The sequence below is a fragment of the Acartia tonsa genome, chromosome 11, assembly GCF_053477335.1.
Source record: "Acartia tonsa isolate MP-2025a chromosome 11, ASM5347733v1, whole genome shotgun sequence".
In the NCBI taxonomy this organism is placed as follows: Eukaryota; Metazoa; Arthropoda; class Copepoda; order Calanoida; family Acartiidae; genus Acartia; species Acartia tonsa.
The window spans coordinates 3,848,304-3,865,187 of record NC_137270.1 but is presented as its reverse complement, the minus strand read 5'-3'; the positions used below and the strand labels follow the sequence as shown (position 1 = coordinate 3,865,187).

The following is a 16,884-nucleotide window of genomic DNA, read 5'->3' as shown; positions in this document are numbered from 1 at the left end:
CATACACCTCTAAATCTACCTACTAATGAAAGCCACTGTTTAAAAAAAAATTTCATAAAACAATTCTAAACTAAATATTATGTACCAGTACATAATACAAATTCTCAAAAAACAGCACTTAAATCTTACAACCCAGTACAAAACAAATTCACACATAAAATAAAAATATTTTTGGGACACACTGTAAAATTTACAATTACGTCGGCGCCCATAAGGCATATGATAATAATCATGACAATGGATGTAGAATATACGTGGATATTATGACAAGGAAAAATTTTCGTCATTTAGGTTGATACATTAGGCCTTATTTACTTGTAAATTCGTGCATCAAGTAGGGTAGAGGGGATGGGGGTAAAGGGGGTGGATGAGGGGTATTGTTATATTAGCAAGCTGCGAGTATCACTTTGTCAGAGTACATGAAAAATAATTTATCAATTATTGCGCCGAATATTGTCCATACTGGTATGCACCGGTAAACACGTGAACAAATAATTGCGCCAGCTTTTACAACAAGTAAACATTATTTTACGAATTTTCCAGAGTCAGAATTTACTAAAATGGATAAAAGATTCAGTGGGGGTTGAGGACTTTTATTGATTTATGATTGGTTGGTTCATTAGGTTAAGTGTCCAAACGTTTCAACAACCAATTGTAACCTTCAGAAGGGTTAATTTTGTGTATCCTCATTGGGATGTACATCAAATTATCTCCTTAAGTCTTATCACTTTAGATCTCTGTCACAGATGAATAAATAATAATATTTAGACGATAGTTACCCTTTTTAAAAGACATTTCCAAAAGTTTTAAACGCAGGGGTCGCGTGAAGCGGACTAAGAATTTTGACACCTACTTTGAAGGGTTAAAGACTGTGATTTTGGGGGTTAAGACAATGGACAATGAATTGATGTTTATCCCCAATGATGATAAATAAAATTACCCATTCTGAAGATTAAGATTATTGATTGAAACATTTGAACAAAACTAGGTTTAAACCAATCAATCAAAATTTGAGCCTACGAAAAAGAATAACATGGGCATTTACGGGGGTAGATACTGATAGGAGAAACTTTTACATAATTATATTGAAATTAATATTTCTGTAATAATTAATTGTGTTGATTTTTTACAATTTTTTTGCCAAGGGAAACTTCTTAGTCAGCACAGCCAGGGATCTAAAGGGATAAGACAATGGCCGTTAAATTGATTTAAATCCCAAATGATGATAAACAAAATCACCCCTTCTGTAAATAACAATTAATGGTTCAAAATGGAACTGACCATTTAAAATTCAATAAAAGTCGGCAAAGTTGTTGAGCGAACCAATAAGAAAACGTTACAATAAACTTTTAGTTTAGTGTAATTAACAGCCCAATGATCCCTTCCTCACTGACAGCACCGATTTATCCAGAAATTGCTGAAATAAATATTTTTGCCAATATTAGAAATATTACTTTAGATTGTTTAGAATAATCGGTCTCCAATAGTCATTAATTACATCGTGTTCAAGATAGTTTTCCACGGATAGTAAAATCAAAAACTATGAATCGAATTTTGTTTGCCATGACCAAAAAAAGGGAGTTAAATTTTATGATTTTTGTTTTAATAATATGATTTGATACACAATTTTTCATTAACAATTTTACATTTACAAATAAAAAATGTGATTACTTTAAAGCTAATATGTCCTCTTTGATATTTTTTACAAATTTTATTTGCTATTAAAAAAATGACAATTATTAACAAAAACAAAATTGTAAGTGTGTTTCTTTTAATTAGATTTAAAGTATTGCACATTTTAATCCACATATAATTGACAGAAAGAATCTATAAATATTTTAATTTCTTCATTGTCTCAGGAAGTTTTATAGGCAAAACGAATTTCTTGGGTTTTCAAGAAAACTTTGATTTTTTATGAATTAAGACAAATTTTCGAGCCTAGTAATAGTGTCTAAATTTTTATCTTTTTATCACAAAATATCTGTGACTGCAGCCAGCTGCCAAGCGGCTGCCAGTATTTGTCCGAACATCATTAAAACCGGAATAACATATTCTAAAATATCATTAAATTCTGTCAAGGGTAAATGGGCTAAATTACAAAGCAGTAATAGAGAAGTAACTGTGAGTGGGTTGTGCCAATTGTAACGAAACTACTCTATAGTTATTTGTGTATGTATGTCTAAAAGTTTGTCAGTTTATCTATAATACAAAGTAGCTTGATGTCTGTCTGTCCGTCCATCCGTTCGTCCGTCTGAAGCTTAAGATCTCGGTAACCACTGAACCGATCGGATTCTACTCTTAAGGGAATATACCTACTGATCCAGATCCTTTGTTGGTTTTAGGATATTTTTTTGCAGAACATTTCCTTGGTCCTTTTTTTGCAGAACATTTCCTTGGTCCTTTTTTTTGCAGAACATTTCCTTGGCTGAAGATTTTCCTGTTTTTTTTTACGAATTTTGCCTTATTTTTTATCACCTCTTGGGGCAAAGCCCCTAGAGGCTAGGGGCGAAGCCGCTAGTACTAAGGATAAAGAACTTTTCAATTCTAAATTTGCGTCGCTACTATTAAATGTAATCGTCCAGTTTTTGTTGTATCCTGTTACCCTAATAACTTTTCATAATGAACATCCCTCTCCCAATTTACTTTATATATTGAAGGATTATTTTTTCCACTTGGATAGTCAAATACAATTTTTCTATAGTTTTCTAATGACAGCGGAAAGGTAAGGGATTAGAATTTCTTTCAAATCTTTCTTTGTCCTGTGTAGCTTTAATCCTCCTACTATATAAAGTAGTAAGGTTTTCTTGTCTTAACCTTAATTTCACAATAACAACTTAAGTAATTGGTATAAGTAAGCTTTACATAGGTCCAGTGATGGTTTTAGGCTATTTCATTGTTAGATTTAAGTCTTGGGTTGGTTTAAAGCTATTTTTTAACCCGCTTTAATAAGATGACCCTAGATGCTAGGGGCACAGCCTCTAGTGTAAACATGACACAATAGATCTGTAAATAATAGTTATTTCTCGCATCGTATTATAAACGGCTTTCCGCGGATATAGAATGTACAATTATAAGATTAAAACTAGTTTTTTTAGCCCCGAGGTGCCGGAGGCACCGGCTAAAAAAACTGGTTTTAATCTTTTGATTGGACATTTTTATATTCGTAGAAAGCTGGATATAATACGATGCTAGACATAGTTTTTTTTTCGTATGGATGAGAACCGGTTCCTATCCACCGGATTCGAATGAATACGAGAAAACAAATTAAAATTGCATGTTCATGACATTTTACATCTTAAAGTCGATAAAAACATTAAGTTATATTCTTGAAATGTAGATTGAACAATTAATAAATAAGAACAAACGGACTGTAGCTAATTATAAAATAGCTGTGCTACAGTTCTATTAAGAGTTTAGGACAAAAGAATTTAAGGAAGGATTATATTTTGTTATTTCCTATTAAAATAAAATCTTAGAGTAGTTATTTCTTTCCTCATATTATGAACGGCTTTCCGCGGATATAGAATGTACAATTATGAGATTAAAACCAATTTTTTAGCCCCGAGGTGCCGAAGGCACGGTCTAAAAAAATCGGTTTTAATCTTATGATTGTACATTTCATATTCGTAGAAAGCTGGATATAATACGATGCTAGACATAGTTTTTTTGTATTGATGAGAACCGGTTCCTATCCACCGGATTCGAATGTATACGAGAATAGTTATTTCTTTCATCGTATTATAAACGGCTTTCCGCGGATATAGAATGTACAATTATGAGATTAAAACCAATTTTTTAGCCCCGAGGTGCCGAAGGCACGGTCTAAAAAAACTGGTTTTAATCTTATGATTGTACATTTTTATATTCGTAGAAAGCTGGATATAATACGATGCTAGACATAGTTTTTTCGTATTGATGAGAACCGGTTCCTATCCACCGTATTCGAATGTATACGAGAATAGTTATTTCTTTCATCGTATTATAAACGGCTTTCCGCGGATAAAGAATGTACAATTATAAGATTAAAACAAGTTTTTTAGCCCCGAGGTACCGAAGGCACGGTCTAAAAAAACTGGTTTTAATCTTATGATTGTACATTTCTATATTCGTAGAAAACTGGATATAATACGATGCTAGACATAGTTTTTTTGTATTGATGAGAACCGGTTCCTATCCACCGGATTTGAATGTATACGAGAATAGTTATTTCTTTCATCGTATTATAAACGGCTTTCCGCGGATATAGAATGTACAATTATAAGATTAAAACAAGTTTTTTTAGCCCCGAGGTGCCGAAGGCACTGGCTAAAAAACTGGTTTTAATCTTATGATTGTACATTTTTATATTCGTAGAAAGCTGGATATAATACGATGCTAGACATAGTTTTTTCGTATGGATGAGAACCGGTTCCTATCCACCGGATTCGAATGAATACGAGAAAAATATTTTTTTTTTTTGGGGTCTTCACATGAAAAGACTGTAATAATAAGAAAGAATGAAATATAGTTATTTAAGCTATAAACATACAAACAAAAAATGTTCCAAATTGAAAAAAAAAATTAGGGAAAAGTGTTAAACAGGATATATTTTTAGTTCCATGAAAGAAATATTCTACAAAAGTAAGTAGACTTGTAGCTTTGAATTATTTAGTGCCTTTTCCAACTTTAAAGTAAACGAATACCCTTCCTTTTTTTTAATCTTTAAAATTTACTTTGGTAAGTGGCGCAGATACTCTATAGTATGTTATGTATATTGTATAAACCTTTTTTATGTCTATTATATGATAAGTTTGCTGCATATTTTGGCAAAGTCGTTATATCTGTACTGCTGTCCGTTCGACTGTATACATTCTTAACGGATAGTTTTGATCTTTGATTTAGGCACGCTAGAATGGTCCTTTCGATTTTAAACATGACATGATATATATTCTTGTAGCAGTTAGGTTACTTTAAAAGCGTTGTAACTCTATAATTATAACCAGAAAGTTTGTATGTTCGTTTAAAACATGTTGATTTTTAGCTTTTATAAGAGCACGGATACATGGCAGATTTACCACTAGCAAAAATACAGTGATAGTACTGTCATAAATACAGTGGCTGTATTTTTGCTAGTGGTAAAAGTGGCAGCACCCCAAGAGCACAATCTCTCTATAATCAAGTCTGAAAATGTGAATATGCTCGTATTAAAAGCATCCTGAATTTAATTAAGTTGTTTTTCCACATAATTATATTTCTTATTCGTTTGCTTAACAATTTTGGGGATTTGAATTGAATTTAGATTTTTTTCTCATTAAGTTGAGTGTTCAAACGTTTCTTATTCTCTATATTGACTAATGTTCGTTTGTTTTATTGTCTGTTTTGTTGCACTTCACTTTTATGGATGTTATCAGATTTGCTGAATTTTAATTTCCAAATGTGTACGCAGTTTCCGCTGTGTTTCCTCATCCTATCTCAATATTTACTACTAGCTAAAAAAGCTTCAAACTCCCAAACTTTAAAAATTTTGAACGTATAAACGATTTATACACGCAAAACTTTAATTTTTTTTTTTTTTTTTTTTTGGAAGTTTAAAGTTTTTTTTAGCTAGTAGTAAATAATGAGATAGGATGAGGAAACACAGCGGAAACTGCGTACACATTTGGAAATTAAAATTCAGCACATCTGTTATCATACTCGTTTATCTTAAGCCGACAGGAAGGGAGGGGACATTGAGCTGTTTTATGATGACTTTTCTTATTCGTTGGCTTAATAATTTTGGAACTTTGATTGGTTGATTCATTAAGTTGAGTGTCTGAACGGTTCAACTACACATTTTTATCGGCAAATGGGAATATCGTATTGGTGATGTACATCAATTTATCTTACATTGTCTTAACCCCTTTAGATCCCTATTTTTCTGCTTTGTTGCACATCGCTTTCATGGATATTATCATACTCGTTTATCTTTAGCCGGACATAAATACTACGTTTGTAAAACATGCATGTATAGAATACGATTATAATATACATACAATATACATAAGTAAATTTTTACATATAATATATACACATATATAGTTATGCATACTACAACTACTACTACTATTTAGATACTTTATGGCGTTTATACGTATCAGCATAAATTGTATTTTATAAAAAGCTTAATGATATATTTTTCAATGTTATTACAAAAAGTAAAAGAATGGTGGACTGGATTTCACGTTATAATTAGCAATAGACAACCATTATTTGAAAGTAAGATCTTAACTTAAAGTCCTTAGTAATGAACTACTAAATTCATACATAAATACACGCAGATATATAGATAATGTTGCCTTAATAATTTACAAACAGCTTCTCTAGAGGTACTTGAGTCGACATACCCCACTTTCAAATTGATTTTTATTTAATAGAAATTCTTTTTCTCGAGATGATTTCCCTTATGAGAAGCTACAATGTAAATGAGAACCATATTGGTTCAGCGGTTAGAAAGGTCCTAACGCACATCCTGTTGCTTCATTTCTTAGCTTTAAGATAAAAACACTTGCCTAAACTCGAACCTAGTACTACTACACACGACGTAAATCTACTTTCACTAGTTTTTGTTCCATCCATAAAAATAAAACAGGTATTTCTCGTGGACAGGAATAGGTCACATGCGAATTTTTTTGGTGCTTTATCTTCAAGTTACCATCGAGCAATGTTTTCCTATGTCTAACCTCTGCAGGGAGTCCTCACACTACGGGGCACTACTCATGGGGCAATAAAGTAACCTAACCTAACTTAGATTAATAAACCAACAAATTAAAATTTTTTGTAATCAAACTATTATACTAGTTGAAAATAGTATTTTCTTTGCAATTTCACAATTTTCGTTATAATTGAGTTCTATGAAATTATAAATGAACTTATGAAGTGATATTCCAAAGGTTCATTACATTAAAATTTATGACAAATCAAAGTATGTCAATATCATTGCCATTTATCTGAATACTTTTACCCGTCCTTGGTTTATAGTGACACATATTTTTACTCCTTGAATATTTCATTGTCATTCTGCGTTCTTGGCCATGTGCAAAAAAGTTCCAAGTTTTGCACTCTTAAAAATAAGGCAAAGTTGCAAAACGTTTGAATTTACACAAAAAAAAATTCTCAAAAACACTTGAATAAAGGTTAGTATGATTGAAAAATGTCTTATGCAAATTTTTTTCGCATCAATAGTTTTTTCATGTGCTAAAACCAAGGCTCGGCATCCGTCCATTGTTAGCCTTCGGGAAATCAACCTTTTACAATTCTAATATCAGCTAGACCTCAGAGAATTCAACCTTTTACAATTCTATAATCAGCTAGAAGTCTAAACCTGACCAAAAATGGCAAAAACTCATTTTTTAAAATCAAAACATGCAAACGAGTTTAAGTTTGAGGCTTCGTCGCGGCTGAGCCCTGGCTTAAACATTTATTTTTATTAACTATTGGCTTATAAGTGCAAAAAAAACGTCTTTTTTTGTACAATCTGAATTGTTGTGTAATACATTATAGTGACAGATAATTTTAAAAAATGGATGTATAAAACTGTTAAAGAAAAATCACTTTAAATATTAATTGTCATTCTACGTTTAATTTTAAATTTTGTTCTAAAAGGTTTGTTCTCTTAAAAATTTTACAAAGAAATAGATGTAAAATGGGACAAATTTTCGTCAATGTAGCTTGCTATTATGGATCTCATTTATTGGTCAGTCTTTCATCAAATAGGAGGAGAGGGGATGGGAAAAGGTAATGAAGGGGGCTTGTTATTTTAGCCAGCTGCAAGCATCACTTCTTCAGAGTTTATGAAAATCTGGTGCAACATCCAAGTAATAATATTTCTCTTGTCAAAAAACATGTACAATTCCTGATTTAAATTATATTTCACTTTAATTGATACAATCATTTTGTTGTTTTTAAGTACTTTATTCCTATATTTGAATTTCTTAGAATTTTCCTTAATCAAAAACCTTGCGTAATTTATTTTTTTTAACACTTTTAAAAAGATGCATTTTGAAAAAAAAATACAAATTACATTATAATAGATGATTTGATGTTTTTAACCAAAACATCTTGTCTTAATTTGCCTTGATAAAAATAAACCTAATTATACATTACGAACAAAAAAATACTTTTAATTGTGCGTTAAGACCCCGTAAACTACTAAAACTAACATTTTGGTTAGCCATAGTTATTACATATTGTAGTAAACCCCAAAAGTATTACATTTTTAAGGCTTGATCAGAAGCCAATAGTAAAAAAATAACAAATACTTGTTTGAACCAGCGGAAAAAAAGTGTAAAACCGACCTTGAGCATTTTTTGCACAGAAATTGGATGTAAATTACTCGTGGATTTTTTGACAGGGAAAAATTGTCGTCAATATAGGCTGCTATTTCCCCTGTCATTTACTGGTCAGTTCGTTATTCCAGTAGGGGGGGGGGGAGGGAATATGGTAAAGGAGGTGGAAGGGGTAAATATTTATTTTAGCCCGCTGCGTGTCTCACTTTATCAGAGAACATGAAAATCTGGTGTACTATCCAAGTGATAATAAATCCATTTGCACAGTACATATGCAGCAGTGGTTGTTTAAAAAAAAATACTATTCACGTGCCCATACACACTTGGTAAAGAAACATGTAGGTCAATTATGGTCACATGTTTAAATTCTTACATAAAAGTAACAAGATGTTTGTCTGTCTGTATTAAAGTATCACGTTAATTGCTGAACTGATATGGTTATCTTTTACAATGAAGCTTCTTATAAGTCCAAGGAATTTTTATGACTTTTTTTGGGGGGAGGGGGGACTACCAACCTTTCAAGGAAAATAGCCTTTAGAAAAAATGATAAACTCCATTTTTTTTTCATTTTTTCTTTTTAAAACAAAAAATAAAAATCGGGGGAGGGTCAACTCCGAGCCTAGAAGCCTCCAGGGGCGTGGTCGATAGTAGACTTATATTCTGATGATAAGAATGTTTTTTTGTTTGATTAACATAACTTCTGATTTAAGGGATTTGTTTTGTGGATATTTTCATCTTTGTTTTGCAGTTTTTGGTAGTTTTCTTTATTTAGTTTTCTGCAAGCAAAGCAATTATTTAATTAGGTTTGTGCAATCGTCTCGTTTTTGAAAGCGAAGCTTTTCTATAATTAGGGTCAATCCACCCGTCCATCTGTGCATAACGGTCAGCTCGTTTCGTTAATTTAGACAAGTTAAGATTGTCCAATTGATTTCAAACTTTGTATGATGATCCCTATCACAGCTCAGGGAGTAAGGGAGGGGACAATGGGCAAATAATTCAATTTAAGAGGGTTCGCTGAAAAGCAATGAAAACCAGATTTATCAAGAAAATTTTACCAAAATTGTAAAGGGATCATGGTAACCTAATCTAGAACAAAATTAGTTCTAAGAAAAAAATCATTTACTTGAAAATTAAATTATCAACACATCACAATGTAGTAAACATTCTGTAATTAATCACTATAAAAATCTTGTTTAGAACTACCTCAACCCTTCTCATATATTTATAACTGACCCCTAATTTCTAGCGGTTCTTAGATTATTTAATACATAAATATCACAGTAGAGTTTCTATACATGAAATGACATTTTCTTGGGAAAAATTATTTGTTAAAATCAGCCATTAATAACAAATTTTTCTGTCTGCATATTCAAAACTAGCTCAGCTAGTTAGCGGGGCATTGATGCGCAAGTACCCAAAGTCAGCCAGAATCTGCTGTATTCGTGCACATTCCCTTTAAGCCAGTACCCAAAGTCTGAGACTCCTAAAAATTTAATATTCGATCCATTGTCACCTCCCTTACTCCCTGATCACAGCTAGTAATTAGTATGTCCTTTTACTGTATCCTGTATTTACACAAGTTTGCAACAAATTTATGTACAATTTTGATTAGACTTACTAATTAATGTGTTTTTTTTCTCAAAGCTCTGAAACTGTACAAGAGTTATTATCCATTTGTCCTTCCTTCTGATATAAGAGCTTTGCTTTCATGCTGGATGTTATCATCCTTGTTTCTTACAGATACATAAGCTTTGCAACCTTTTTTAAATACTCACAAGAAACATTTCATAATTCAGTGATCTTAAGGGATACGACATAACAAAAATATTGATTGACCCTTAATTATGATAATTAAAAAGTACGCACTCCTTATGGAGATTAATTTAAGTGGTTGAAAAGTCAAAAAAGTTTAACTGTTTTCTACTAACCAATCATAGAATCAAAAAAAATATAGATGTACTTTGCTCTAAAAATATCAACAAAACCAATTCAACTTTTATTGTTGTCTCAAATACTTTTCTATTGAAAAAGAATTTTAAAATATAAGAACAGTCAGACAGAAATTTCTGAACAGAAAATAATATAATATTTCTTTTATTTGAAGTACATCTTTTTTTTATAATGTTAAAAATAGTCAGATTTTTTAGAGCTATAAAATATTTTATTTTTTAGAATGACACGGGTAAGAGGAGCCTGTCTTTTGGTGGTTGTCGCTTGCATTCAAATTTCTACACAGTACCCTCTGTTGGTAAGTTTATGAACTATTTATTGGTAACAAAATCCTTATACTAAAGTAAAAAGATGTCTGTGTGTCTGTACCTAAGTATCTCACCAACCGCTGAACCGATCGGGTTCTCCTTAACAGGGTAGTTTCTCAAAGGTCCCGGGAAGATTTATAACTATTTTGGGGGAGGGTACCACCACCCTCCCAAGAGAAATCACAATAAATCGAATTTTTTTTCAAAGTTAAATAAAATAAAAAAAGCTCTAGTGGTGAATTTTAAATCTCATTCTTGCTATAATTAATTATACTCAAACTTATATACAACACTCTTTATTATTAATTCTTTGAACTAAAATTGCTTTACAAAGTGTCTTAAAAAATCATCCATGTGACGTCATAAAAATGAGGTATGAGAGAAGAAGTGGGAAAGAAAACCCCTGAGATTGATAATCCCTCATGTTTATGGCGTCACATGGCTGATTTTTGAGACACTTTGTAAAGCCTCAAAATTATAAGTGGTGACACAATTTAATTGTTTATTATCTAGGAAATTGTAGCACCTGCAGCTGTGAAGGATGCATTGAAGACAGCCGCCAACACAGTGAGCAAAGCCGTTCCTGAGAAGTTTACTGAAGTGCTGGAAGGTGTTCAGGACAAGGCTGATGTTCTTGTTGATGAAGCTGCTTCAACAGTTTCTGATGTTCTGGAGACTGTGAACCAAAGGCCTGTCCCTGGCCTTATCAGGTATAAAACTCTCTTTCAAATATGGCTTCAAAACCGATATAAATCCGCTGGCTTAGAACCAGTACTCAGACATATAAAAAATAATGTATTACACACAATTTTCTATGAATAATAAGATGAAAAATAAAAATTTAATAGTAGTTTTGTTAGCCTTCGGCTCCTCGGAGCTATTAAGCTGGTTATATTTGTAGATTGCTTGTTGATATCCATCGTTACACACATACATCCTTTTACTTAAAGTCTCTTAAAATGCACAAAATTTGTAAAACTGCTAACATTTTCAAAAATGTGTTTATTTACTAAGTATATTTGCGATTACTTTTATTTAATGAAATCTTCCAATTTTTAACATTTACAAAACGGCCTGCTTTATTGCATCAAGATCCATGACAGATCTATATAGGAATTAAACGTCTATAAATGAGCTCGAGTCTTCCAATGGTAAAGTGTTTAAAACTCATAGTGCTCCAATAATCCTCATTAAACTCTCATTGACCAAAGCGATAGGACCTTTATTCTGTTTGTTTATAGAATGAATTAAGTTTTTCACTCCATGTAGATATTTAAATTACATCAAAGTATTCAATCCTTATTTCATAAATAAAAAATATTCGTTCATACTAGAGTAAATCTAAGAAAACTGTATTTTAAAAGAATTCGATTGTGGCGACACTTCCTTTGTGTTAAAATATTAAAACTAAAATTTTAATTATATTAACCCTTTGGTGATGGTAATGTGAAAAAAATATAATTGAATTTTTTTTAAAATCATTTAAATTAATGAATATTTACTTCTTTCTTTTAGATAGTAATGGCGGGGGAGGAAAATAGATTTATTGAGAAATAGATAATAGATTTGTACTTATAGAAAACTAGCCAATAGCGATATAGTTATATTGAGCCAACTCTAGTAAAGTATATTACTAAAGATCAAAGTTTTTAATGTATAATTGTTTTTTATTTTTCAGTAAAGCTACAGATGTAACAACCGAGGAACAACCTGTTGTAGAAACTACTACTGTTCAGGTATTATTACAGTAGAAACGTGCAGAGAATTTTGTCACAGGTGACAGGGGTGTGTGAAGTGCAGCCAAAAAAATTTGACATCATAATGCGATTTTTAGGATGTGAGAAATTCTCATATACCTTGATAAAATGTTTCTCCCAATTGGCTAATAAATAGTACCCTTACTACCTCCCACCCCATCCCGACCCTGGCGATGAAGGCAGGTATTGAACAATATATGATGACTGTTATAGCAATCTATATTATCGACTAAAATTCCACTGTCACAAAATCCCTGTATTCCAAAATAAATGTGCAGCGTATTATAAACAGCTTTCCGCGGATATAAAATATACAATTATAATCTTATGATTGTACATTTTTAAATTCGTAGAAAACTGTATACAGTACGATTCTAGACGTATTTTTTTCGTTTTGTAAGAACCGGTTCTAATCTACCGGTTTTGAATGAATACAAGAAAAAAGTTTACTCTGAATTTTAGATAAAAATGGGAAGTGGAGGGGGTAACAAAAAATCTATAAAAAAATACCAATGGTAATATGTATACTGGCCTATCATTGGTCATTAGTATTATGTGACGTAATTTTTCATAAGGCACTATTAACTGCTTCGCAATTGACTTTTTGATGTTTCTTTGAAAGACATTTTTTTTCTCATAAGAACTGTTGTTACTTCTTTCTCATTAAAATATTCTATTAATAAGGTGCAAGCTGACACTAAGCACCACGAAGCAACCGAAACAACAACTGAGGTAGAAGCTGAAGTACGCGATGCAACTACTGCTGGCAATGTTGAAACTACAACTGTAGTAGTGAATGCTAAGGATGCTGATGCGGATGAGACCACTATTGCTGTTGTCAGTGAGAGTGAAGCTACCACAAGTTCTGATGTTGCTAGAATTAACATTGAAGGTAAGAAAAAAAACTTAATGCAAATAATATTAGATATCTAAACAATTTCAGTAAAATATATCAATTATTTTTTTTATAATTATGTAATTATGTTAATGTTTAGAAACAACTACAGCTGCCAATGCTGAGACAACAGTTGCCAGTGTAAAGCTTGCTGATGACGATTCTACTACCACACACTCAGATGTTGAAGCCACCACTGGCCATGCTGATGTTAAGACAGTTGAAGAAGAATCTACCACAGCAGCCGCAGGTACCACTGAACAGGCTGAGGTCCGTGAAGCAACAACTGAGGCCGCTAGTTCTGATGAGACAACTGTTGGAAATGAAGGAAGAATTGATATTGAGGCTATTGATACAACCACAGAGTCAGGAGTCACAGCTGCTGAAAGAGATGTAGCCACTGACAGCACAACTGAGTCTCAAACCACTGAAAATCCTTCCGTAAAGAGTGCTGAAAGCACTGAAAGTGATGAGGATGTGTCAACCACAGTTGCCCCAGAAATTGCCAGAAATGATGATGTTGAAACAACAACCAGTGCTGTTGAAGTAAAATCCTCAGAAGATGAACAAGACACAACAACTGTAGAGAATGTTGATGTAAAGACTGCTGAAGATTATGAAACTACAACAGCCTATGATGTTGAAAGATCAAATGATGAAACAACAACTGAATCCGTTGATGTTAGAACTGGGGAAGAAACAACTGTATCCAGTGAAGAATATGAAACCACAACTGACATGCATTCTAATGGCAGACGCGCTACTGATCTGTATACAACAGAGTTCAACCTTGACGAAACTACAATTGCAGCTGATGTTAAGACCAGTGAAGACACTGAAACCACAACTCAAGCTGAAGTTGAGTTAAAATCCTCTGAAACCGAGACCACAACTGCTTATGCTGCCAGAGATAGTGATGATGTAGAATCTACTGAAGCCCCAACTACAGTTGCAGTTGACGTTAAGGCTATTGAAGAGGAAACAGAAACGACAACAGTCCTGTACAAGAAACTTATCAAGCAAGAGGAGAGTAATGACAATGAGGATGTTGATTCAAATGAACAGGAAGATTCAGATGAACAGGATGATGAAAGTGATGAAGATTCATCTGAGGATCAATCAAGTGAGGAGCCAAAAGAAGACAAAAAATCTTCCAAGAAGAACAATTAAAAATTCTAATCAAAATTATCGTAATATTATATAATTAGATGATTATTGGGTATTTTTCCTATTAGCCATCTAAAACGTAAAAGAAGGGAAAAGTTTCTTTAAAAAATCTTTGATTAAAAGACAGGGAAATGATTTTTATGAGTAGATTCTGGGTGAAGGGTTTTAATTGGTTGATTTTACTACAAACTCACTGAAAAATCATTTCCAGTATGGCAACGAGACCGATCATTATCCGCTGGATTATAACCGGTTCCCAGCTATACTGAAAAATCATGTATAGTATCATATTACAGACAATTTTCCGCGAATAAAAAAAAATCATAATATTAAAACCTGGACTTTGTCTCTAGGGACAAACAAAAAAAATTTAGTATTATGATCTTTTATTTTAATAAGCTGTCTATAATACGATGCGATAAATAAATATTTTCCTGTAATTTATTTAATTTTTCGGATACTTCTCCTTTCATGTATATGTGCAGCTCTCTCTCTCTCTCTTATTAGTCTCAAGGCTTTGTAAATTGCCTTTTACTTGTATATTAGTTTATATATTATGTAATTTTTAAGTCAAAATTTATTAACTGAATTTGTTTTAGCCATAATTATTTTGCCAAATAAATCCAGGGAGTAAGGGAGGGGACAATGGATCGAATATTCAATTTTTAGGAGTCTCAGACTTTGGGTACTGGCTTAAAGGGAATGTGCAAGAATTTAGTAGTTTCTGACTAAGTTTGGGTACTTGCGCATGAAATGCCGCTATTCGTTATGTATGTTTTGAATATTGCAGACGGGGAGAAGGGATAAGGAGAGTGGGGGCAAGGGAAATAACTACTCGTTGTGTTAGTTTGGAATGTAGCAGACGGGGAGAAGGGAGAAGGGAGGTGGGGGCAAGGGAAATAAACAGAATAAAAAGGGGCAGTCATATTCTTGCTAGCAGCTGGCCGGGTCCAATAATCTTGTAATATAAAAATCACACCATAAAACCTCAATATATTTCATCAAAAACAAGTTGGGATTTAACTTTACATGACGCCATGGAAATCTATTATTCAATTAACAATCACTTTATAATTTCCTACAAATTTATTGGATTAAACTGGATTTCATGCCCTTTCTTTGATAACTCTTATATTGAATTAATTGCCCATTGTCCCCTCCCTTACTCCCTGAAATAAATCTATCTTTAGGATGTAAAATAAATAATGGAGTGTCTTCCATCTCAAGAAACTTCAAAACTTGTCATGATGTTTAGGTTTTCAATATAACAAAATAAGATTTCTGTATAATATTAGTATTAGATAGTATTTTTATATGTTTTTGAAATAAAATAAATAAAGTTGCTTATAATGCTGTAATCAATAAAAATATACTATTTATAAAAATCATGCAACCTTCAAAATCACGAAAACTTAAAAATCTAGGAATAAATCTAACACCGCACTTAATAAATAAATCTTAATGAAACTTGATGGATATATTTAGAATATGAGCATATTCGATCCTTGATAATTTCTGCTGTCAATCCTGAATTGAATCGAGAAAATCACGAAAAACTAAAATTATAGAAATCGGTCTAGCACCCCAATTAATAGACCATTCTTGATAAAACTTTGTGAAATATGTAGAATTAATGTAAAATTAATTAATCCCTGAATATTTCAGCTCTCTATCTTGAAAAGGAGTTGAGAAAATCACAAAAACTTACAAATCTAGGAATCGATCTAGCACCCAAAATTAGATGGGCATATGTCATAGGAATCTGTACTAAAAATTTCAGCTGTCTACCTTGAAAAGGAGCCGAGAAAATCACGTTTCCCCGTACCGTTACGGACTGACGGACGGACAGACAAAGTGAATTATAGAGTAGTTTCACTCAAGATTCAAATAAGCAAGACAAAAATCATCCATGACAAAATGGTATTCTCATTACAGTGACAATACAAATATACATAAAAAATCACAATATAAACTATCATAAGAAGAAAATACGCCTATTAGTGATTTGTCTGAGTGTTTTCACGTAAATTATATCCGAAACACCTTGTCTGAAAAAATATCTGAATTTAATCCTGCAGGGCCCTACACCTTCGGTACACTTTTGACATTAGAGTAAAACACTAGAGGGAGAAAGGGTTAAATAACTGTATCTCCTCATCGCAACCGCTTTGTGAATGTGCAACCTTTCATTGAAAATCAACCAATATGGTGTCGCTTATATTAACACAGCCAAGTAGCAGATATGATTTAGAAGCAGACGAAAGAGGTCTTTGAAAAAGGACGGTAGTTGTCTGTATATACATCTATACTATATAGATCTGTTCTTTTAACCTTACTCCTTACCAAACTTAAATTAAGCATCCAAATAATATCCACAATTGTCCCATCCGTAGTTTATCAGAATGGCCTTGGGCCTAGATTTAGAAAGAAAAGATACAAAATATTGAATTTAGAAAATAAGTTTTTTTTTATTAATACGAGTTCCATTAAAAAAAAACCAGTAT

The 16,884-nt window shown here is 32.3% G+C and overlaps 1 protein-coding gene across 2 annotated transcripts in view; it reads left to right on the top strand.

The window, feature by feature from the left end:
• LOC145332810 (uncharacterized) overlaps positions 1 to 15,723 on the top strand; it is a 37,777-nt gene extending 22,054 nt beyond the window's left edge. Inside the window, exons 1-6 of one of the 2 annotated variants that reach the window (XM_080177877.1) lie at positions 2,668 to 2,722; positions 10,476 to 10,551; positions 11,075 to 11,271; positions 12,240 to 12,297; positions 13,003 to 13,210; positions 13,314 to 15,723. In XM_080177877.1, the coding sequence (XP_080034003.1) occupies positions 2,709 to 2,722; positions 10,476 to 10,551; positions 11,075 to 11,271; positions 12,240 to 12,297; positions 13,003 to 13,210; positions 13,314 to 14,383 (1,623 nt within the window). In that variant the 5' untranslated portion in view covers positions 2,668 to 2,708 and the 3' untranslated portion in view covers positions 14,384 to 15,723. Of the gene's footprint in view, positions 1 to 2,667; positions 2,723 to 10,475; positions 10,552 to 11,074; positions 11,272 to 12,239; positions 12,298 to 13,002; positions 13,211 to 13,313 lie in introns of those variants that run through there. The other variant, XM_080177878.1, reaches the window with a different exon arrangement.
• The last annotated feature ends 1,161 nt before the right edge of the window (positions 15,724 to 16,884 follow it).